At 39.4% G+C, this 24,660-nt stretch overlaps 1 protein-coding gene across 13 annotated transcripts in view; it reads left to right on the forward strand.

Moving 5' to 3' along the window:
- Positions 1-17,434, forward strand: part of wt1a (WT1 transcription factor a) — a 21,041-nt gene extending 3,607 nt beyond the window's left edge. For 3 of the 13 annotated variants that reach the window (XM_073471989.1, XM_073471994.1, XM_073471995.1), the window contains 8 exons: positions 970-1,092; positions 2,949-3,051; positions 6,443-6,526; positions 11,958-12,057; positions 14,625-14,769; positions 16,044-16,133; positions 16,534-16,626; positions 17,009-17,434. In XM_073471989.1, the coding sequence (XP_073328090.1) occupies positions 970-1,092; positions 2,949-3,051; positions 6,443-6,526; positions 11,958-12,057; positions 14,625-14,769; positions 16,044-16,133; positions 16,534-16,626; positions 17,009-17,130 (860 nt within the window). In that variant the 3' untranslated portion in view covers positions 17,131-17,434. Of the gene's footprint in view, positions 1-969; positions 1,093-2,948; positions 3,052-6,442; positions 6,527-6,558; positions 6,564-11,912; positions 12,058-14,624; positions 14,770-16,043; positions 16,134-16,533; positions 16,627-17,008 lie in introns of all 13 variants that reach the window. The other 10 variants (XM_073471997.1, XM_073471991.1, XM_073471992.1 and 7 more) reach the window with 10 other exon arrangements.
- The last annotated feature ends 7,226 nt before the right edge of the window (positions 17,435-24,660 follow it).

The raw sequence follows: 24,660 nt of genomic DNA on the forward strand, positions 1-24,660 counted from the left end.
GAGAGAGAGAGAGAGTGCATGTGGGTGATTTATTGGACTGTGTTGTGCCCTTTAGGTCAGTCTAAGTCATGAGTCAGGTCTGGTCTGCGATGTCAGATGAACAACGATTGTTTGTGAGTGTGTGCGTGTGTGTGCGTGTGCGTGTGTGTGTGTGTGAGTGCGTGTGTGTTTTTGTGTGCGTGAACATGTGTGTGTGCTCCCATGTGTGGTACTTTTTTTTCTTCTTGTCTTGGTGTCATGTCGTTTAATAAAACCAAATCAAAGTAACAATCTTTTTCACCCACTCAGAGACTGATCTCAGACCTGCCATCTCTCTGCAGTATCCATCACTTTGTTTTACACGTTCAAAGGAAAATACACCCGAGATACATAACTGTGTATATGTATAATGTTGTTATAAAGTTGCTTTACACCAGCTGTGAAGAGACTGAGATAGCCTGAGATATACACCATTAGAAATCATTAAAACATGAACATAAAACCCTTCTGGAAAAAAATGAAACTATTCTTCAAAGATTGTCAGATAAATAAGTACCAAAGTTCCATAGTAAATTCAAAATAAGGATTTTTTAATGTCTAAAATGTAGGAAATTCTTCAGGTTTTCTGTGGAAAGAGGCACCAGACTTTATGAGGACTCTTTGACCTGATCAGAATCTTAGCTCACTTCTTGTGCTCTATTCAGCAGCAGTCAAACTGTAAACGACAAACTTTTTTTTTATCATATTTTTGTCACAACTTTAATTTTTTTAAAACATTTCTTCTCATAAAGCAGAATTATTAATGGTTGTATTCAGTGATAGTAACACCTTACAAATAAGGGAAAAAATGAAATCAAATGCCAGCATGTAGCTGGTGATGGAATTATAAAATGACAGGAGTAAGTTTTATTGGTTCTGGTGTTAAGGAGGTCGTCTGTAATCTCCGGTGTTGACTCTGTATATTTACTGCTTTTTCTTTCTGTGTCGCAGGTTACAGCACGGTTGCATTCGATGGAGCTGGTAATTACGGCCACACTCCTACACACCACAGCTCGCAGTTCTCCAACCACTCTTTTAAACATGAAGACGCTATAACTCAGCAAAGCACTATGGGTAAGGGCACGCATGTGTTTGAATACACCGACACGAAATAAAGTCAGTCAATGAATGGATTTGATACACACATAGTTTTCAAACTGGTCAGCAAATTGTGTAACAGATAGAGAGGTTGTACTGACTTCATTTTACGCCTGAAAACGGAAGATACCCCCGTGCACTGCGCTGATTCTCTTCTGGGTGCAGCCGGTACAGGACAAACCACAGTGGAACAAAAAAACATTCAATATTCAGCACACACCAGGAGACGATTGACTCATTTTCATTTACAGTTACATTAAAAACAACAAAGAGCAAACTATGCATTCCGCGTTTTACTTCATCAGATTTAACTTTTTAAATTTTAGATTCATGATTTAATTTTATGCCTGTTTAGGTTTCTCTCAGGTTTAGAGCTAAGAGACAAACGTAAGCCTTTTATTAAATCAAATGTACAGTTTATTGCTAATTAACAGTTAGTTAAATGTAGTCAAATAACATGTATTTCTTGTTATGCTAGGTGTCTACCTGTCCAACTAGCCATCTTATATTTATGGCCTGCTGAAATCAATATAATGAATTCATTTACAATTTAATATGTTAGATATGTCGATTACAGGTAGTTTAACCACATCAAGTCATGTGAACTCTCCTAAGTCAAAAGCTAAGATGTCACTGTAAGGCTACTCTGCTAACCTAGTTAGCTTGAAGAGGAGTTGATTGGTCATGACTGCAATTAGTCACTGCCTCATTATTTAATGTGGATGAACAAACTGAATTATGTAGAAGTCAGTTCATTAAAATGATTATTTTTCACTTACAGATAACTGCTAGGGAAAAATAAACGCTAATAACAATTAGCTTTAGTTTCAGCTAATGCTAGCCTGTGGTTTTCTCACCAGCTAGCTTTCACTTGATGTCGCTCACTTGCTTTAGCTTGTTACCTAGCTAGAGTTCTGTGCAGGTCTGCAAGTCTGACGGCGGGTTTTAGTTAAAACATCCATTTTAACAGAATTCATACATTTCTACGGTGAACAGTAGTTGGAGATAGTTTTTAGGGCAGTTCTGTTGCGTAATAAGTTATATGATTTCCTCTCCCCTAGTCCAGACCAGCGGGTTTAAATGTAACTCCTTCACTCTAAATGTACTTTGAACAAACAGTCCTGACTGTATCAGCCCCAGGGTTCCTGCAGTCTAACTTCTCTTGCAGAGATCTGGGGACGACTTTAAAAAACACTACCCCAGAGTGTCTTTCAATAAGAATAAAAGTAGATCTCTGTGTGTATTTAAAGCCCCTGTGTAAATGCACAGCTGCGTCTGTATGGCAGCTCCATGGCCCTCACCTAGGGAGTGTCTTGTCCCTTATTCTGATGTCTCCACTGTGACCTTGCCTGTTGGAGGTATAAATCAGCCACATCCTGACTCACGAACTCCCTCGTCTCCTCCTCTCATCCCAGCTTTCATCCACCCACCTTTCCCTTTAATCCCTCCTCGGCGCATGTTATTGGTAAATATTTAAATGTATTTGTTTTATTGAGCCGTTGTCGTAAATTTTTGCCGACTTTTTAAAGCAAAGATAAGAGGGGAGAATCGGAGCTGAGAGGGATTTTGGAATGTGGAGAAATGTCGAGGGAGCCATTCGCTACACTGCCGGCGAAGCTCGGAGAGAAACATGAAGTGAAGGGTCTTTATTTGTAGAAGAAACTGGTGAAGAATGGAGACAAATAGGAGAGGCCAAGAGAGGGCAGAGCTTAAAAGTAAATGAGATATGATAGCAGATTAAACCCATCAACAATCCTCCTCTGAGTGCTCCACATTCGCACATGTTATATAAAGTGTGTCTGTGTGTGTGCATGTAGGTCTGTGCTCTACAGGTGAGCAGCAGTATCCTGTACCTCCTCCTGTCTACGGATGTCACACACCTTCTGACAGCTGTACAGGCAGCCAGGCTCTGCTGCTGAGGAACCCTTACAACAGGTAACACACACACACACAAAACACACACAGGACAGGTTTCAGAAACCATTGTCGATTGTTTCATAACAAACAGATTTAATTCAGTGAAAGGTGGCAGGATGCTGTTTTGAACAGGATGTTCACCTTCAGGACAGGTCTGTCTGCGGTAGCGGCTTCCTCTTCTTCCTCCAGGTTCTTTCTTTGAATGTTTGCTAACTCAGCCATGGCAATTGTGACTATCTCCCTTATGTGGTTTAAAAATGTTGTTTATATGCAGATTAGACACAAAAGAAAGTCACGGTGCCACTAAAGGAAGTAAACTAACAGTGGCAGGAAGTTCTGAAGGAAAGTGGGTGGATTTACCGTTTGGAAAATATTCAAAGAATATTATAAATCAAGTTATTTTGCTCACCATTGACAAAACTATGCAGACCAATCGCCATTATTCTGCTGTTTTCATTCACCACTGGTCTTTTCTGTGGCATTGTGTGTACTAATATATTATCCCACCACAAATCCAGAGCCAGGCTGTTGTTTTTTCTTTTAGTTTATTAGTGTTTTCAAGACAATTATATTCTGGCTTTATACAGTACAGCTGTCTTTATTTTCAGCAACATTTTGCACTCTAGTTTCTGGTGATTAATATGACTCGTAGTTTACCTCTGCTGATGTATTGTCTATGACAACACTGGAGGCCAGTCTAAGTATTTTCTAATTATGTTTTAGATACTCAATTAAAAAGAGAAAAGTAAGAAACTGAAAGCAAATAAAGTAAAAACATTCATAACAGAGTGCTGCTCATTTTGTTGAGTCACATTAAGTTGTTTTCCAAAACAGTCTGTGATTTCTGCAGTAGATGAATAACTGGAACGCTAAATTTCAGAAATAGATTCCACTCGACAAACGTCTGTCTGCTGCCAGAAACCACAGCTTTTTTATTTTCAAACTTTTCACTGATAGCTGGGTCATTCTATTCTTGTCACTGTAAAGTGTGAAGAGGCGACTTTTGTATTGTAGCAGCTTGGTTAGTCTTGTTTGCAAAATTGAATTGTAGGTATTTTTCACATTTTTACTTGTTATGATAGAAAGAGAACCTGGTTACTAATAACATTAACGATGGCTCGGTGCTATTTAAGTTTCCCAGTAATGACTGTATGAAACTGAAGCAGCTAAATGGAATTCAGCCTTTTTTTTAAATTTCCACGGAAGAGCAAGAGCAGGTATAGAGAAAAAAAAATTAATATGAAAAGCTAATATTTTATTATTTACTACATCTGAGCATCATCACCTGCCAGTAAACGACCAGTTCAGAGGTTTTCAAAAGGAAAGATTTTTCCTGATTCAATTGATTTTAATTGATTTTCAATCGGTTTTATCATAGAGAAACTCTCTCTCTCTCTCTCTCTCTCTCTCTCTCTCTCTCTCTGTCTGTCTCTCTCTCACACACACACACACACACACACACACACACACACACACACACACATACACATGCTCTGGTCCAGCTCACCTCCAGCCACACCCTCCTATAACCTTTCGACCCTTCCTATCCTCCCAAATCCTCCCACACACTAGAACCAAAAGTTCGTAAAGTTAAGTCAATACTGACGTCTTGTCCATTTTGCGCTCACTGCCTAATTGAAATCACTGTGAATCATATCAAGGACTCATGCTAATCACAATGCACACCACTTAACTTCAATTTGACCAGGAGAAGCTACAAATTTAAGAATTTCTCCACATCTGCCACTGCAGTGAACTACCTGCACATGCCTTTCATAATAACCAATAAATCTTAAACCGGCTGTAATAAGCCTCAATAAGTGTTTTCCAACAATGTAGGAACAAGGTGGAAATAAGCTACCCTGAAAGTCTCAGTCTGAGGCTCTTCTTTGTCATAAACATAACCGATATCTGCTCAGCACACATACGCATAGAGTACATGCATACAAACACACACACACACACACACACACACACTCATGGCTGGGAAGACTCATATAAGTAGAGTCAGTTTGTCTAATCTCGCAGCCTGGTACCAACAGGACTGTATTTACTCTGCAGCCCGTCAGCTCGGCCCGCTGGAACAACATGAAACCAAAACATGCTGAGGTCTTATTAATCCATAGAGACACACACACGCACACCACACGCACACACACACACACACACACACACACACACACACACACACACACACACACACACACACACACACACGTTCACATCCTACAACACTACAGCAACTACAGCAATATCAGCATGTGAAAGGAGACTCAATTTTTCAAAGTTTTTGAACTTTTTTGAAGTTGTAAAGGACAAGTTCGCTCAAATCAGACTAAAACTCATGCAGACAGTTTTGGTTGTACAGGTTTAGAGATTTGTACCTCAAACACATTAGAGTTGATTCATTCAGTCATTCATTCATTCATTCATTTTAAAGGCTGCTATCCCAAATTTTGGTCAATTTTCTTGTGTGTTTTTGTTTTTTGTAATTCCAAATTTGAAAAGAAATTTGTTGAATGGACCTTTTAACATGATGTTCCTTTACAGCACTTCTCACATGCTTCATGTTCGTTGGCATGATGTGTTTTTTCTGTTGATAATGTTTCTGTAGTTGCACAACTCATTGTAAACAACAAGTTTCTTAAACTTTTCCAAAGAAATCATTTTTTCATCATATTTCTGCTGCAGGCTTCCTGTGAAACAGAGGGGTTTCCCAGGAAAGACCTTCTGCAACACACATGAAGCATGTAGGGCATAAAAGGACAGAAAGCTTTCATTAAATGGATGAAGCCTGACTCATTGATGGCTTCTATCCGTCAGCAATAGAGAAGAAAAGCAGACACGTATTTATTTGAAAATGTCATGAATAACAGCTTTAAATCTTGTGCTCAGCCTCTGTGCCAACAATATTTCAGCAGAAATACCGAGTGTGCTCTGCTGGCTGCGTGCCCCTGCTGTACTGTAAAATAATAGCTGTGTAATGAGCAGGGTACCAGGCACCACATCTACCCCATCCACACTGCTGTGAGCCTGCAGGTGGTGTGATAGAGGGGAGCTATAAATCCACTGTGTGTGTGTGTGTGTGTGTGTGTGTGTGTGTGTGTGTGATCACATGGCAGGTCTGAATAATGGTTGTGGAGTCTGCTGTGTTTAATGAAAGATGGCCGTTATGGGGAAATTTAGCTTTTTGGTGTCTGTCTGAAGCACATTCTTTAACCTCGGCTCCACCTGCGACTGTGTGTGTGTGTGTGTGTGTGTGTTAGCATTTTTCATTAGAGTGCTTCTGTTGAGGACAATAACAGGCAACACAGATATGCAAAAGGATACACACACACTCTACCCTACTAAGTAATAGTCCACTGCACAGCTCATGAGCTTTTCTTCTACGTTTGTCTTCCCTCCACAGCGGAGAAAATTTATATCAGATTACCTCTCAGTTGGAGTGTGTGGCATGGAACCCTGTCAATACACTGGCATCCACCATAAAGAGGTAGGAACTTATCCATCGCTCTCTTCAAATAGCAGCAGTCAGTGAAGTTTATGTTGAAAAAGATGGTGAGAAACCTGATGGTTAAAGGTAATATTTGTATCAGATTAAACACAAAGCAAGTTTTTAGAAGGGGAGCAATTGCATATAAAGTAAAGGCAAAGATGCACAGGGAGTGTAGGGTGAGGCAAAGACTCTCATGAGTTAAACATTTCAACTTGAGTGAAAACATATTAAAAGAAACAGCACTGTCCAGACCTGGTATCCACCCTGAGTGATCACAATTGGGAATCACTTGACACACTTGATATTAGAATGCATCTCAACATTTATCTTGAGTGACCACTAGATCGGATTAAGATGCAGGATGGATGTTGGATGTTGATACCAGGTTTGAACAGGGCCACATACAAGCACACAATGGCACTAACACACACACCACCTGTGACATTGGGTCACACCCCGCCTTTCCGAAACCCCGCTGTTCCGAAAATAGACTTCCATTCTTCGTAATGTCGGGGTTTCCCATTTTTTCTAAAGACCCCGCTATTCCGAAAAGGCTATTGGGGAACCCCTGACCCTAACCCTAACCCTATTGGGAAGTAGTTGGAACTTGAAAGTCGGATTCGGAACAGCGGTGTTTCAGAATGGAAGGGCGTCCCTGTCACATTGCTAGCTGGTTGCTGCTAACGTCTGAACAGTTCATCGGCTGTTTGGGGTGAAGATTTGTTCGCATTAAGTCTGAACACATCTTAAAATTTCATCCTGTGGAGACCCTACATGCAGTACATTTTATGGATTTCCAGCTATATTTCTTTGGGAAACAACATGTAGTAGATTGTCTTGGAAGATGTGAGCTGGTCCCCTGGGAACGGAATACCTGGGTAATCTATTATGTTTTGCTACATGACATCCCATGCAGCTAAACTACATTATACCACTTCTACACCAAAATTAGTGCGCATATGCAGGTTTCTTAAACCGGCTAAAATAGGTGTTTGACTTTTTCATATTGCCAAGGATACGGGTTTGACCCTTGTTTCTTTTTTTGTTTTGTTTTTTGCTTGTGCGTCAAATTCATCATCATGAATGCGCCAGAAAAACAGTAGAAAGCAGCAGATCATTTTTCCGGAGCTGATAACAGAAATTCTTAAGGAGTGAGACATCTTGCTTCCTTCTAATCTCTGTTGATAGTTGCACATGCACAGTGCTGATCAGGCAGCTGACAAGCACAGAGGTCACTGCAGTGGCCACTTTTTTAATATTGTTTACTTCAGCCTCTCTTCCAAACTCAGTGCTGCCAGAACAATGTTCAACTGTCATAGCATCACGCCTGAAGAAGGGCGAATAGTAGCATGTTCACCTAGGTGTTTTCATCATTACCGATGAAAAATGATAAATATTTATTTATTAATTTAATGCAGGAGTGAATGCTGATTATACACATTCACACTGAAGGCAAAAGCCAGACATTAGCGAGTCTTAGCAGGTTTTTTGTGGCTATTAGAAAGCAGTTCCAAATAATCGCTGCAGTATCAGCATCCACAGAGTTAAAAACATTGGGTAGTATGAACTGTACTTTATGTCACCGTGACCTGCATAGCTGCACACTGGTCAGCATCTGCGTCGGCTCACAAATACCATTCTACTCTGAGCCAACAGGCATTCGTCATAGTTAACAGATGAATGAGTGTGTTTGTGTGTTTGTGTGCCTGATAGCAATGTGTATGTGCTCAAAGGAGTGGAAGTGAAAAGGAATGTGTGTTTTTTCAGGGGCGTTGCTGCATTGTAAAGACGTATGAGTGCACATATGTGTGTGCCTGCGGTGCAAGTGAGGCTTTGTTGGACTCGCTGATTTTATTTAGGTGAGAGACAAATGTGATTCTTAAAGTGTTTTTTTCTTCAGAGGTTGACAAACATATAATACCATGCTCTTTTAATAGCATGGCTCAGCTCTGACTGTGTTGGTGTTTCTCTCAGTGGCTCAGCCTCCGTCACTGTTGATGAGGGGGAGCAGGGGAAGGGTGGGGAGGTGTGAGGGAGTAGCAAGGATGAGGAGGAAGGGAATAACAGCAACAGCAAGGGGAGGGAGTCAGTAGAAGATGGGGAGATAAAGAGGAACGGGGCGAGAAGCTGGTGATGAGGAAGAGGAAGTTTGGGGGAGTTGAGCTTAGAGAGGAAGAGCAGATAGGCCCCACACTGAACAACACTGTGTCAGCTGCCACAGAGGTGTTTCTGTGGACAGTAACGTATGAGACTACATGTCATGTTTAGTTTAATAAACATGATTGCTTGTTGCGCAGTGAATCAACAGAAGCTTGTTGAATCTGAACACATATGGAAAGTGTTTATAAATGACATATTTCAGCATTTGTAACTAAACAGTTTGTTGTCTGACCTAAAGTTAGATGAAAAGGGTAATGGCCCTCACATGTATGTATGTACGGTAAACATAGTATGCAGCAGTATGCAGCATGATAACTGGAAACACGGGGAAACAGCTAGCCAGCATTTTCCTTGCTTCAAGTCTTAATGCTAAGCTAAGCAATCCAGCCTTGTATTGAATGGGCAAACACAAGTCGTATCCATCTACTCATCCAGATCTTGATAAGAAAGTGATAAGGCTAAAGTCCTAAAATATTAAACTAATAACTCTTGCAAATGTTATTAGGAGAGCCTTTTCACACTTGTGACTATGACATCACTGACATCACCCCTATGGACTTGAGCATGCATCAAAGTCTGTCTCATGCTGTATAGTAAGCAGTAGGAATTCATACACCTTTATTAATCGATTAGATCTATTATATTCATACTCTAGGTATATTTTAACATGTTTGTGTGTTATATTTTTATCTATTAGAACTTTCTTAGAGATGTATCTTTGGTAGATTTGTATTTACTATTACTTGTTGCTACTGGGAACCAAAATATAAAAAAAAGAACGATGAATGAACTTTAGTGAAGGAGCATAAAGTATGATTAACACTGTGTCTACCACTGACGTAGTCTCGATGCCGCCTGTCCTTGGAAATAGCGAGGCAGACAAAGAGCACCTTATGACCGCTCTGCTGTACACAGTACGTTCCCACTGCAGCGGCACAGGATGCAAACTCCTCTCCTCCTCGTTTGGTTAGACATACTGAAATATAACACATTTCATAGACAAGAGCTTTCTGTTTCTCTGTGTGTTATCATAAGAAGATACCGGAGGCAAAGCTGGAGGCAAAGCTGGAGGCTGCGTCACACAGAGCAGCTTTTGTTCTCCTGTTGAAGTGAAATACTGAAATCTATTTGTCAAACTTTATACTTTGCTTGTGTAGTAGGTAGTGATGAAATCTTTTGATCAATTAGGAGATCAACTGGACAATATAATACATTTAAGATTTATACTTTACGTAATTTTCAAACCTTAATGCCAAATATTCCCTGGTTTTGCAGCTTTTTAAAGATGACTTTTTACTGCTTTTGTCTGTTTTCCCTGTACTTTGCAAGACAGAAGGATTCATGAGATAACGTGAATCCATCTTGCCAGGCTTCAAGTTGTGCGCTTGAGGAAGTTCCTATGAGCAACTTCTGGCAGCTTGCCGACCTTTAGGTGTGACAACCAGCGAGGGAAGCCACTGTTTGTTGACGGTCCTTCAAGAGGTTAGCATAGATGCTGCTATAGCGTCTGTTGTATCAGAACTGGAGAGTATATTTACCAACAGGCTCCGGCAGGTATTTTTTGAATGTGCCTTCTCTTTTACAAACAGTCTCTAACGTTGCCTTTCCAGATGGTTCTGTGCAACAAACCATCTGGTGCGTCAGGTTAGCCACATGTTCTACATCATGCAAGATTTTGTACTGCTGGTCAGAGGGGCAAGCAATTTGAAGTCATGAGCTTGGGCTCTGGGAAATTGTGATCAGAAAATCATAGGAAGCAGTAATGATACAAGGCTTGAGATTCAGGAAATGTAGGAGATGCTAGTAGATAAATACTTGCTTAATCTAGAGTTGATTGCTAGATGATAACAGAACACACATGACTGAAAGGGTTACACCCCGCCTTTCCGAAACCCTGCTGTTCCGAAAATAGATTTCCATTCTTCGTAATGGCGGGGTTTCCCATTTTTTCTAAAGACCCCGCTATTCCGAAAAGGCTATTGGGGAACCCCTGACCCTAACCCTAACCCTATTGGGAAGCAATTGGAACTTGAAAGTCGGATTTGGAACAGCAGTGTTTCGGAGTGGGGGTGTTTCGGAATGGAACGCCGTCCCCGACTGAAAGTGGTCTCATGGGAAAAGGCCTTAGTTTGTCAAGTTTGTCATGTAAGCAGCTCTGTGAGGCTGTGTTAGCATGCTAACATGCTCACATGGCCAGTGCTATCTTGCTTCAGGTATAATCTCCACCATGTTAGTTTAGTGTATTAGCATGCTAACATTTGCTAATGAGTATTAAATATAAACAGTTGAAGATCATAGGAATGTCATAGGTATCTGGTTGTGACTGAAAGCATTGGACAGGTTAAAAGTTTGACCAGATGATGGTGCCAGATGTGAACAGGATCACCAAAGTAATCATGGTTCATCTTGTCATCTTAGTTGTTGAGATATTTCAGTCTGAACCAAAGTGGTGGAATGGCTGACATGCTATAAGCTTCCTATAGCCCCATCGCTAATGTGTCTCAAATTTAGCCTGAGCAAATACTGCGTAGTACCACAGAAAAGTACTTTAAGATATCTGCAGTCATCCAACACATGTCTCTGATATCAGTTTAAATGTGATCGCCTCCTCTTGTACATATGCTGGCTCATTTTGTATCTGGGCTTATTGTGGCAAAAAGTCAAAGTTTAACATCCTGAAATGAATATAAAACACAAACATACATACACATGCATAAAACAGAGGCTACTACACACACAACCACTGACTTCCTCTGACAGAACACATCCATCAACACAACTTACATCTCTACAGTCAACTCTGTGCCTACAAATGATTTGTCTGTGTTTTGCATTATGGGCTGTATGTGACAAGGTGAATATGTTTGAATAATGATGCCTTCATGACCCTGCCTGCAGTCAAACAGCCGTTCATGCTCTATGTGTCTGCCAGTGTTTGTTACACTGTATGGATTTATGGCATTGAATCATGTTCTTGCATCTTGTTATCTGATGTGTGTCTTTTTTGCATTTGTTGTACTGTATGTGGCAGTCGTCCACATGGAAACCTTCTTTTTTCCTCTGAGTATTTGTGATCAGAAAATGATTTACTGACACTGACAACTTTCCAATTTTGATGTACCTGAAAATGTTTGACTGATTTGATTTGATCTTGGAGCTGATATGACTCTGACAACTGTGTTGTCTCACTTTCACGTAAATTAACTTTTTAATTTGCTGTAAGAATGAATCCGTCATCATCATCACTCCTCTCTTTCTCTGTTGGCAGCCACGCAACAGGCTACGACAGTGACCCCAGCACGCCCATGGTGTACAGCTGTAGCACACAGTACCGCATACACACACATGGAGTCTTCAGAGGCATACAGGTAGGATTCTCACTACTGCCACTGCTTCTACATCGTCTCTACATGTGTCTTCTTGTTCAGTTGTCAAGAGGTCATTGTAAGGTCACACAGACCTTCTGTCCGCACACACATACTGTGTTCTTTGCTGTACATGTTTAGTGTCAAGATCAGGACATACACACATGCTTAACATACTGAAAGCTGAAGGTCAGTGGAGGAAAAACACATTAATGATACAGTAGAGGAGAGTCTGATGCAATGACCAGGCTATGTGCAAAGGAAATACTGATATGTAGCAGAGCTAAGATCTATGAACACACACACCTATATGCCTACACACGCACACAAAAATGTTGCATACACACACACACACATTTTTAAAAGGCAGCTCTAAAGGCCAAGAGGAATCTTTTTCCACAAATCCATTAGCAGTGGAGAAAAACACACTCACTCACACACACACAGGGTTACGCTGGGTAAAGATACAGTTTCCATACGAGGATCAGCATGTTAATAAATCATTAGATTTTAATTATTGTCTGTCAGCAGCTCTAAAGGACAGGGAGCAGAGATTCTCCAGACCCACTCTTAGTCCACAGCAGTGGGACTTTCTGAGATCTTTCTTTCTTTCTTTCGTTTTGGGGCCTGTTTCATCATTCATCCTGCTCCTTTTTTCCCTTTGCTCATTTTTTTCCCCGTTCATAGAAATGGGACAAAACACATACATAAGAGGTCTGGCTCAGTGTTAAATAATAAGCAAACTCTCACTCTTATGCCTTTTAAAGTATAATTTAAGAGCTGCTATAATGCGAGATAACAGACTGAGTAGGAAAGTGATGCTCTGCTCCATAATTTTTACAACAGGGATTACGCTAATTCTCTGTCAGTGCCAAAGGAAATACAGTTGTCAGCCATGGAATGTCATTGTTCATTAATATTGGTTCATGATTAGTAGTAACGACTTGTCGAAAACTTTATTCTGTGATCAAGAATCACGTCACAAATTAATGAATCACAACGAATTATCACTATCAATCATTAGCTAAACTAACACCTACAGCACAAACTTACTGCAGACAGGCATGATGGATAGGTCGCCAATCACTTTAGTATGGAGCCCCAAAGTGGTCAATGATAAACAAATAAATTATTATTATACTTGATCCAAAATGAAGCTACAGTTTGTGAAATTATTTAAAATTATAGTCAGACTCGTGCCTCATATTTCATCATCTTTTCATAATGACAGGATTACGAGCAAAGAGTTTTTATTTCAGTTATTTTATTGGTTCATTCCAAAGTTTCCCCCAAAGAAAATAAAAGTCTTTATTTCATACTGGCATTTTTCACTCTTTTATTTCATAACAACCTTTCAGCCGATCAAATGCCTCTAGCCTTCTTTAAGCAAGCTTAACAACTGTTACCAAATGTTGCCAGTACAGTGTAAGCACCTGTTAGCAAGAGCAACATCAATGAAGAAGTGATTGTGAGTAAACCAACTAGGCTGCTGCTGTGAATAAATACAGTAACTGACCTCTTCTTTTATTTTGCGCCACAAGACTTCACATGCTAACATCCTGGCCCGCTAACTAGCTGGGCAGGGTTGAGATGTAGATTATTAATCTATATCAGACTGATGAGCAGTGTTTGCAGCTTTAGCTTGCTCAATCATTCAGAGCAGCATTTTGATTCTAAAAATGTTCCACAGAGAAAGACAGAGAGTCTTTCTTGGTGGTCAAAAATCAGTAAATGTCACATGGGCACTGTGTCTCCTCTTCCAGTATGTAACAGCTTTAATATAGATAGCTGCTAACAGTACTAATTGCAACAGGGCTGACCTCTGAGTCTCTTTAGCCATTATGCTAGACATTAAGGAAATTAGTAGCAGATGGCTGCAGGAGGGTGAAGAAAAGGTGGTGTGTAGGGAGAGAAAGTAACAGCACACGTATTTAGGTAGAGTTGTAGAAAGTGGAAACAGTTGAAGAAAGTGCTAAAATGTCATGCACTGGGTCGATAAGTATCAAAAGAGACGAACTATAGGTCAGGAGGCCGCTTCAGAGGGCATGAAAAACAAGAAAAACTCAACTCAGGTCACTCTAGATTTACCGTACAGATGAGCTAATATACAACATTTTTATTTTTTCTACAGCCATGTGGTACTTCCTGTTATTCTTCTCCAGCAGCGTCGGCACTGAGCAGCAGGGCTGTAATGGGGCGCTCTGAAAGGGGGTCTGTCTAAAAGGCGTGACTAACAGCTCCCTGAGGGCTGCAGTCAGTCTGGGGTCATTTTACTGCTAATTTCCATCTAATGAATATATGACCATTTTATTATAATGATCTCTGTGAACCAGACACATCACATGCACTTATTTACACACAGGACAGATTTAATTGCCTGTTTTCTCAATTACATTTGACTGGTTCTATTATTGATGTCCAGGGAGAGTTTTTGTTAATTTGCCTTTGAGTGGTTTGGCTTTAAATTAAAGTGTGTGTGTGTGTGTGTGTGTGTGTGTGTGTGTGTGTGTGTGTGTGTGTGTGTGTGTGTGTGTGTGTCTGTGTGTGTGTGTGTGTGTGTGTGTGTGCAGGATGTGCGACGGGTGCCCAGCATCGCTCCAGCCATAGTGCGGTCAGAGAGCAGCGAGAAGCGTCCGTTCATGTGCGCCTACCCAGGATGCAACAAACGCTACTTCAAGCTGTCTCATCTGCAGATGCACAGTCGCAAACACACAGGTGAACCCAACAGGAGGATGTGTTGTAATGTTACACTGCAGTGTTGTTAATGCCACATTTCCCAGAAGCACAGTTACTGTCACCCATATGTTCCTACTTCACTCAAAGGTTTTCAGTTTGGCTTAAGGAGAAGAAACTTTTTAAAAGCTGTTTAAATGATGTTTCCATTGGCCCGAGTTTCTGTATCCGCTGTTGCCAGAAAATACTTCCTGTTATGTGAAATAAAGAGATCCGTTGGATTTCCAGTCAAATCTGATGCAGTGGCAGTGTAGAACAACCTGGGGATTTTTTTTAGCCATGTCTCAAAAAGAAAACATCAATATTTACATCATACTTAATAATACAAGTAAAATAATGAGCCTATTCTTAATCATTATTGCAGATAAATATTAACTTAAAACGATGGTAAAGTATTTTTCTTTTTTCTTAAAAATAAAATTATCCCACATTTTGTTTTTTAAGGACAAGAAAACACACACATAACATTATGTACAATGTACTGATTCTTGTCCAGTTGCTTTAAGTATTCAGTATCTTTGCTGATAATGAAACGTGATTCAAATCAGTCAAGAAATGGAAATAAATCTTCAGTAAAGCTAGATTGAAGGCATCTACGAGTGACTCGGGAGTCAGAGAGATCATAGGTCATGCCAGTACAACTGCCTTTGGTTCAACTACAGTAATTATTCTGATGTCGGAATTTAATTTGATAATGACAAAAATCTTAAAATGCCTTACAGACAGATTATCTTTGTACATTACAGACACATATTTAGCAACAACAGCATTACTGATTATGATTTTTTTCTAAAAGAATAACTTAAAATGTGAGACAATAGTATAAAGCTGTCTGCCATAAGTTCCTAGAGGTAACAGCAATGTCTTTAAATTGCTTGTCTGTGTGGACCAAGAGTCCAAAATCCAACAATATTTAGTTTGCTGTCATAGAAGACGGAGAAAACCAGTACATATTCACCTCTGAGCAGCTGAGACCATTAATTTGTTTTTGTTTTTAAGCAATAAATTATAATTAATTAATTAACTGTTGCTGATTTATTTTCTGTCAATTGGCTGTTTAATTAATTATCAGCTTTACATTTATTGCAGTTGTCACAAGAAGAAGAACAACTGTGTTATTGTCTAAAAAATTAAACCAGGAGACCTTAAACCTTATTTTTGCTATGGTTATCTGTGATACAGTATCTTCAGGTATAAAGAGCTTCAAATTGAATTATTTAAATGTTTGTGTCCTCATCTTTCTTGCCTTCGTCCAGGGGAGAAACCCTACCAGTGTGACTTCACAGACTGTGGCCGCAGGTTTTCCCGCTCTGATCAGCTCAAAAGACACCAGAGGAGGCACACAGGTTTGATCAATTTTACCCAATCTGCCTTTATTTTTTCAAGGTTTTCCTTTCAGTTAATGCATTAGCTCTACTTTCTCTCCTCTGCTGTTTGCATGACAGCCATTTTGTCTTTTGAAGTGCACAGTTTGCATTTTGTGTACTGTGGTGCACCACACTGAACTCCCCTCAGATAAAGTTGCTATAGGCTGGCCAAACTTTGGAATGGCTTCCCTGCAAACCCCTGCTCTACTGTATTTTTCTATCTCCCTCTGTGTGTGTGTGTGTCTGTGTGATGTTGAACATGTGTTTTCTGTGTGTGTGTGTCTGTGTGAACTTGGACTTGTTTGTGTGTGTGTGTGTGTGTGTGTGTGTGTGTGTGTGTGTGTGTGTGTGTGTGCATGCATACTGTACATGTGTTTAGGAGTTAAACCCTTCCAATGCGAGACGTGTCAGAGAAAGTTCTCTCGGTCTGACCACCTTAAGACACACACCCGGACTCATACAGGTAAAACAAGTGCGTAAACTTTTATTTTTCCATTTCTTCTTCATCCATTTGATGTTTATAGTGTAGTAGTTATGTAGAATAAGAGTAAAGTAATTTTTTAGTGTAGAGTTTGTGAACATTTATTTATTCCTACTTTTCATATATGTACTAAATTCAGTACTATATTGAGTTCATTGAATCTTCCCCATTCAGGTTATAATCAGCATAATATTCTAATATTTATTTTATTTTCCCTTTTCTTTTCACTTGATTTCATTATTATTCCACCCATCCTCTCTAAACCCCTCCTCTCCTACTTGCTCCTGTCGTTACCATCCTCTCCACTTCTTCTTCAATCAATCTTCTCTCCCCTTCTCCGTCACCCTGTCCATCCAACCCACCTCTCCCTCAGGTGAGAAGCCATTTAACTGCCGGTGGCCCAACTGTCAGAAGAAGTTTGCTCGGAGCGATGAGCTGGTGCGGCACCACAACATGCACCAGAGGAACCTCACCAAGCTCCAGCTGGCCATCTGAGTCTTTTGTCAGCCCGTATCACTGTTTTAAATGTAAACATCTGGATTACATCTGCTTATATTTTCTGTCTTCCGTTAATCCAAACCTTGTGACCCCCTTTGCACCAACGAAACCAGCTTCTGTAGGGGCCAGTGGAGTCCTAATGGCTCCCTTAAAAATTATTTTGAGTTTAGAAACTAGAGCTCAAACAGTTCTGAAATCTGTGGGTTATTTAAACTGTACTGTGATGTTAAAAGATAAGGCTGGATATGTTCTGTATTTTTGTTATAGTTAACAAATCCCATAAAAAGACTCAAACCATCAATTTGTGTAAAATGCAGCCAACTCATTCAATTAAATAAAACAACTCTGTTGATAGAGGAGGGGTGCAAATGTCTGACAAAAGGGCCAACTTTATCTACAGTGCAACTTTGTATTATTGTTGGCGTTATGGTAAAATTACATGTAAAATCCTCCCCTGTAGTATTGAACGCTGCTGTGCAGTTTTTTGGTGTCTGATAAGCCTTCAAACTCATCGTCTCAACAGTACCTGAAACAACACGCCCTCACCAACGAAACCTTTTTTTTTTTCTTACACAGCTCTTTGTGGTCTGAATACTGAATTTGTTCCTACTGAAAATGTAATTGTAAATGTAAATGTATTTTTTAAGGCTTATTCATTTCCTATGACAGTAAATAGTGCATTTGTTCAGGACTATTTTCAGCTGCAGGTTTGGCACAATACAGCCTCTCCATTGCTGCTTTTAGTCTATTCATGGGATATAACTAAACATTTTTAAAAAAGCAGACTATCAACAGAATTATTCTTTCAAGAAAAATGTCCTGCAGTTTTGAATTATTGTTTCAAAAGTCAATCAGTAACTGAATTGCCATCGTTAACTTAAGTTTCCATTTACCAGTAACACTATTCAACAGGCAAAAGATGCTGCCAGGCAGATGTAAATGTAACAAGTAGGGCTGCACAATATGGAAAAAGTGGAGTAACTGCACGTAAGACAGTCCAGAAGAGTCTCAGTCAAAAATGTTTCCATTTTAACTATAATGTAATATTTCATTCATCCCCAGTTGTTGCCTGGTTTCCTCACCATCCACCATCATGTGCACAGTGAGGTCAAAGGTCATGGTCAGCTTCGCGCCTCCAGCTGTTGTAAATATCTTTTATGTTGAACCAGTTCGGGAAGGCTTATTTATTATGATTTTGTGGACAAGTTTTGCTTTCACTGGAATGACTTAAAGGGAGTGAGGTGGCGTTCAGTCCCTCTGCCGTTTCTTATAATTTCACACAAAAGATAACGCTTCTAAAGAGATCAAATTAAGTGGAGAGTTTTCATCTAATGCCCAATGCAGTCTTTGCGATGTAAGCTTTGGATGTTTTGTCAGGTCAGCATAAAATAGACATTGCAAGCACAAACATGCCCTTATGGTTGTATTTAAAAAGCTTAACATTTTGTTTTTGGGCAATGTGAGGATGTGAGGATTTTTTTTCTAGCAGCGCTCAGCGCTCTTGGAGCTAAATGGTGTGCGTCTCTTGTCCCTGTGGTGTGTAAATATTGCTGGACTTTGGCAGTGCTGTAGACACTGCGAGCTCTAAAATATGTCTGCTGGGTCACACTGGCTCTGTGGCCGGGACATTTTGGTCAAGATGTAAATAATACTGCTTCACCATGGGAACTGAACTCTTTCCATGGGGGGAAATATGTAACTTAACTGATATATTTTAGACTTTTCTTTGGATGGATCCAGGAACTGTTTATACTTTCAGTTTTCTCTCTTTCATGTGTATTAATATTTGAGTCATAAAACAGCAGATGTCAGTGAAACATTTTGTACTCAAACATGTGGGATAATTGAAAACGATGCTTTCTCTCTGTGTAAATGTAACGTGACTGTTTTGATACAGTATCACTTTGTCTCTGTGGTCTTTATTTATTTACTTTAAAGTTTCTTTGTTGTTTTTTTTAATATTAAGTCATCATTTTTTTATTAGTCATTAACTTAGTTTCATCACCTTAAGTCTGCGAGAAGGTCACATAATAGTTTTACTCTGTCGACGATAATATAATATCAACTCCTCCTCAAACACAAAAAGTAATATCCATGAAATACTGTTGGCCTCGTTATGTATAATTTCATCATTATGAGGATCGGACTATGTTTTTTCAAACATGCCACTGCTATGAAGTCACTACAGCTTGTATAAAAGACAACTTGATTTCAAGTCTTGAAATGAAATATGCGCAAACACTATGGCTATACATCAGCTGACCTTGACCAAGGTTCCCTATAATTTTAACACACAAAAGTTTTTCTTTCTCAGTACAGTTGATCCTTTTTTAAAACTGAATTAAACATTATAAGAGAGCTGATTTGTGAGTGACAAGACAAAGAATGAATTTAAAAAGCTCTTTCCATGTAAACTCTAATAGACACACACAGTTGCACAATCAGCAACACACACACACACAGTACAGTACAGTACCATCCACTTTCCTCTCTTTATCTCTCACCAGATTCCTCATTGCATTCCTTGGCTCTCCTCTCAGTGAAAAAAGGAGCAGTAAAGGCAGATAAAAATGAACTTTTTTTCTTCAGCCTCTCGCTCTCTCTTCACTCTCTAATGCTACCTCTTCTTACTTCTCTCATTCCTCTTTGTCCTCCAATAACGTCTTTCCTCATTTAAAATCTGCTGTTTGTTATGTCTTTGGGCCAACCGTCCACCTTTAGCTTCACAACAAAAGACAAAAAAAAACTTTTTAGGCAGGACATTTTATCAATAAGATGACTTGTGTCAACAACACCCACATATACTGTATGAAAACAGTAATTCACACCTTAAAACATATTCTTGACCAACAGCCGACAGTGTTTACGGAGAGAAAGCAACAGAGAAAGCAGCAGAGCAAAAAACAGAGACAGAGACAGATGGAGGCAGAGATGGATAAAGACAGATACAGCAATGTTTCTTTTGTGAACTTTTATCACAAGTTTAGCCAAAGTGTTAGTGTAAATCAGACAACGTGTCCGATTCCCTCTGTGGAAATCCCCTGAAACTCCCCAGGGCTCTTGTGCTATATCTCAGCTGTCGGACAAGGCCTATATCTCTCATCTCTCTCTGCTGTGTGTGTGTGTGTGTGTGTTTTGGTGTTTCATCTCTGTCCCAGCCTCATGCCGCTGAAGGCCTTTGAAGGGAGATAGCTGGTCAGTGTAACTGCAGTTTTGTCCACTTTCAGTAGTCACATTAGACGCTGTATCTAAATGTTCTACTTAGAGCAGATATAGAAAACATGGATTAGGCCCCTCGTAGAGTACTGAGAAAAAAATCACATAAAAGCAAATCCTGGGGCGCCAAGTACCATACATCAACCCTTTTTGGTGCTCAGCCAATCAGAATTTTTCTGCAGTTATTTCAACTCACAAACAGCTCACTCCGCCTGGTCGCAGTCAGCTCTGTAGCTGCAAGAGTTCTTTAATTATTTATCCAAAAGAAATGTTAAAGCACTCAATGATCCAGTGAGAGAAGAATTATCACTGAATCTGCAGCATCATATTTAGTGTACAGACATGAGAGTGATGACACTCTTCTCATCTAAGTCTCAGCAAGAAAGCGTTAAAGCCTATTTCCCAAAATGTCTTCTTTTCCTTTAATTATTATAATATAACTTGACTATACTGTAGCTTTGCAAGTGGGTTGAGAGTAGTGATGGAACAAACTGAGTACGTTTAATCAAATACTGTACTTAAATACAATTTTGAGGTAGTTGTATTTCAGTTAATTAATTCCATTTTCTGCTTCTTTAAACTTCCACTCTCATTTTGGTGGCAAATATTTCAATTTTGACTCTACTTTATGTATCTGATATTTTTATTAACTACTTACTTTGCAGATTGTGTCCTGCATCAGTCCCAAAAAAGCCCATTTGAATATGAATTTAATCTAACATTATATATTTCATACTAATTTCATCGACAATCAGATAAAAAGACTGATCACAATAATCACATAGATGCTAAGAGATAAAGCTGATAAAACTATTGGTTTACTCATAGTATACAGTTTATACATACGTGTTAATATATATATCAATATTTCTACTTGTTTTTTAGTTTTGATACAGATACTATAAGACTTTTACTCAAGTACTATTCGTATGGATTACACCTTTACCACAGTTATATTTAATACAATATATTTTTACGTATGGCTTTTGGGTACTTCATACTACACTGGTTGAGATCAGACTACCGACTTATCATTTTCCAGAATAATAAGCTAATACTTGTGTTATTGAGACTCATTATCATCACAGAGACATGATTTATAGGCCCTCAACCCCAATCAGCACAGGTGTTTTCACTTGTGTTACCTATGCAGACTTCTCTTCAGAGCCTGTGCAGGCTGTGATTAATACCTAACTCATTTTTTTGTTGCACCTGTAAAGGTGGGACAACTTACACCTTTATCATTCTTGGTACATCAATTTTGTCCATCCCCTGTAATTCCAAGGATAGCTCTGCCCAACTTCAACCTGTGCAGAACTCTAGTCAGCCGGAGTTTGAGATGAGCTTCAGCTTTGTGCAGCCAGAGTTTTGTCTTGTTAAATCTGTAAGCCTTTTTACAGCAGCCATATTGACCCTTCACATGCACAAAAAGAAAAATAACTGATGGCTCTGTTCTGTTTAGTTGTTCAGTGATCCAGCATGCTGAATACCTATAGGGACCTCGGACTGAAGAAGCTCAATGGAAATCAGCCATTATTAATTTTATTTACATGACTGTAACATGTCAAAATATTTAGTGTGGAAAAGGCCTAGTTTAGAGCTTCAAGTTATGTACATTGTATGTATATATTACATTATCATATATCATTATTATATTATAAATGAATGACTGAACCTGTGACTGAATGAATGAAACTGAAAGTGTTTATTATTCTATCGTGCATTGAACTGTGCCCACAAGTGCTCAAAAGATGCCATAAACTCATATGAACCAGATCCAGAATGCTGTATTTACATTTTTAAACAATACAGCAAAAAGTCCAAAAACAAATTCAAAATGGGTGACCAATACATAAACTGTTGACAAAACGTGTACTGTATAATACTAGAGAAATGGGAAAAAAACAATAATTGAGTCATAATTGTGAATGAACTCTTAAATAATAATGCTGTGTGCATGAACAAAAACTCACCTTCCACTTCTCACAAGTAAGACATTGGTTGCTTCATTTGGAAGGCAGAGCACAGACATAAAGACTGGTAATGGGACAGAGGAAAGTAACGTTATGCCCCCTAGTGGGTTAACCCAGCCGTGCTGTTGGCAGTGCTCTTATTATAATAACCTCACTTCGCCCTGGTTTTAAAATAACTGATAAACAATCATATTTAGAGTCTGATTAATATGTTTCATATTAGAAATGAAAAAAGAAAAGGATGAATAAACATGTTTCCACAGACAAACAGCCCCAGAGGAGCAAAGAGAGAAATAAAACTGGGGTAAAGTGTAAATGACAGAGGAATGAAGAGAGACATCCTCCGCGGTCATGTTGTTCTGTGATCTGTGGAAGCTGAGGAGGGGAGATGATACTGTGGATCTTCAGGTCCTGGTACAACTCAGTACAACTCATTCCCCTGAAGCTGAGAGTACACACACACACACACACACATATGCACATGCACGCACACACACATCACACACACACAAAAGGCTGGAAGTGCTCACTCAGTGCAGTTTGTTTCTCAGGAGGCTGCATTCCTTCACTTACTGTCAAAGTCTCAGGTTGCTTCAAGAGGATAAGAATTCTGACGTGAGTGCAGCAAAGCCACAGCAGCAGAGATTACTATTAAAAGTGCAGAATAAGTGCTGAGTAAACAGAACACATAGAAGGAAAATACAGTCATTCATCATGTTGTTGGTATTTGTCCTATGGGCCTCTTCTGGTGATTTTAACAACCTCATTTTAACATCAGTAGCGCATTACGTAATTAGCGATTGGCAGCCTCTACCAGCAGCAACTCTGTGATTTTCATTTTGTGCCTCTGGGTGGGATTTGGAGGAAAATCTGTTTTATTGCTCTATGGCAACAAACAGGAAGAAGGTGATGTTTCTGCAGGTCAGACTGAGCTGAAGCTTTTACAGTTTCTGGCAGTGGAAAGATGAAAGGAGTGAAAGGCTGATGGAAGAATCCCTTCCAACATGGTTATCCTCTTCAGTACAGCCAAGAGAACAATAAGGGGAATGGGGAGTATGAGAAATGAGACATGACCATATTACAATAGTCATCTTGTCAATAACACTTGTGATGTTCTGGATTGTTTCTAAGATTTCATTGTTCATATAATTAAACCCTAAAATGCAAGCACTGAATTTCATGTCTGATCTGATGATGCACTATGAGTAATATGAGCTTTCATCTTTAAACACAAGAGAAAGTTTTTGAATCAGGCAAGAAAAAATGAAATTGGCATGACATATTTGCGTCTGATTACCTGTAAATGAATAAGACTGTAATACTGATGCATGTGAAAGATGATGTGGAAAATATAGCCTACCGTTTAAAGTCAGTTTAAATACAGCCATATCCATTTTATTAGACATTTTTTGATGACGTAGTCAGACCAAAATTTGCTTCCCAATCCTTTCTATGCAAAAGAGGTTGAGATGCATCTGCTTGCAAGTTTACCTGCTCCCTTCACTCCAGAGCGCAATCTGTCTCTCCAATGTTCAGCCAGTTTGAGAGAGGAAGTGGGACTGACCTCTCATTCAAGCAGTGATATTTGTTTAAAGAAGACCTACTATGCTTTTAGCTTTTTCTCCTTTCCTTCAGTGCTTTATAAAGGTTCTTGTGCATGTAAAAGGTCATGAAATTTATAAAGGTCAAAGTCTGCACCAACAGAAGCTCCTCTCTCCCACAGAAAACACTGCTCCTGAAACACCTCGTCAGTAGTCTCGTTTTTAATTCTGCGACTTTGTGACATCACACCACGTTACCATGTCACACATTTGCATAATTTATAAATAGCAACTAGTTTGGCACAAAAGAACTGATTAAGCACAGCTGCTTTGTTGTTGTGGTGCTGGCTCAGGCGTGTGAGAGCTGACCAATCAGAAGAGACTGGGTGTTCGGGAGGGGGGCCGTAAAAGGACAGGAGCTAAAACAGAGCGTTTTGGACAAAGGGGGTATACAGAGCTTTGGCACTAGACAGTATGAGAAAACTGTTGTTTAAACATTTAAAGCATGTAAACCTATTCTAGTAAGTAACCCAAAATAAAATTATGACCCTGAAAATGAGTATAATATACAGTATGTCCTTTAACCTCTGGTTTTATAACTGCATGGTGAAATAATACAAGCATCAGTAGTAGAAGGGATACTGCCTGGCTGTATTGATTAATGACATTAAATGCTGTATAATTTACAACTTTTTGGACTACTGTTGCCAGCCATGTAAGCTTAAGCAGCAGTGTTTTTCATTCTGTGCGTCCGAGTTGAATTTGGAAGGACATCTTTTCTCTCCCTCTCTCTCTCG

The sequence above is a fragment of the Pagrus major genome, chromosome 8, assembly GCF_040436345.1.
Source record: "Pagrus major chromosome 8, Pma_NU_1.0".
NCBI lineage: Eukaryota > Metazoa > Chordata > Actinopteri > Spariformes > Sparidae > Pagrus > Pagrus major.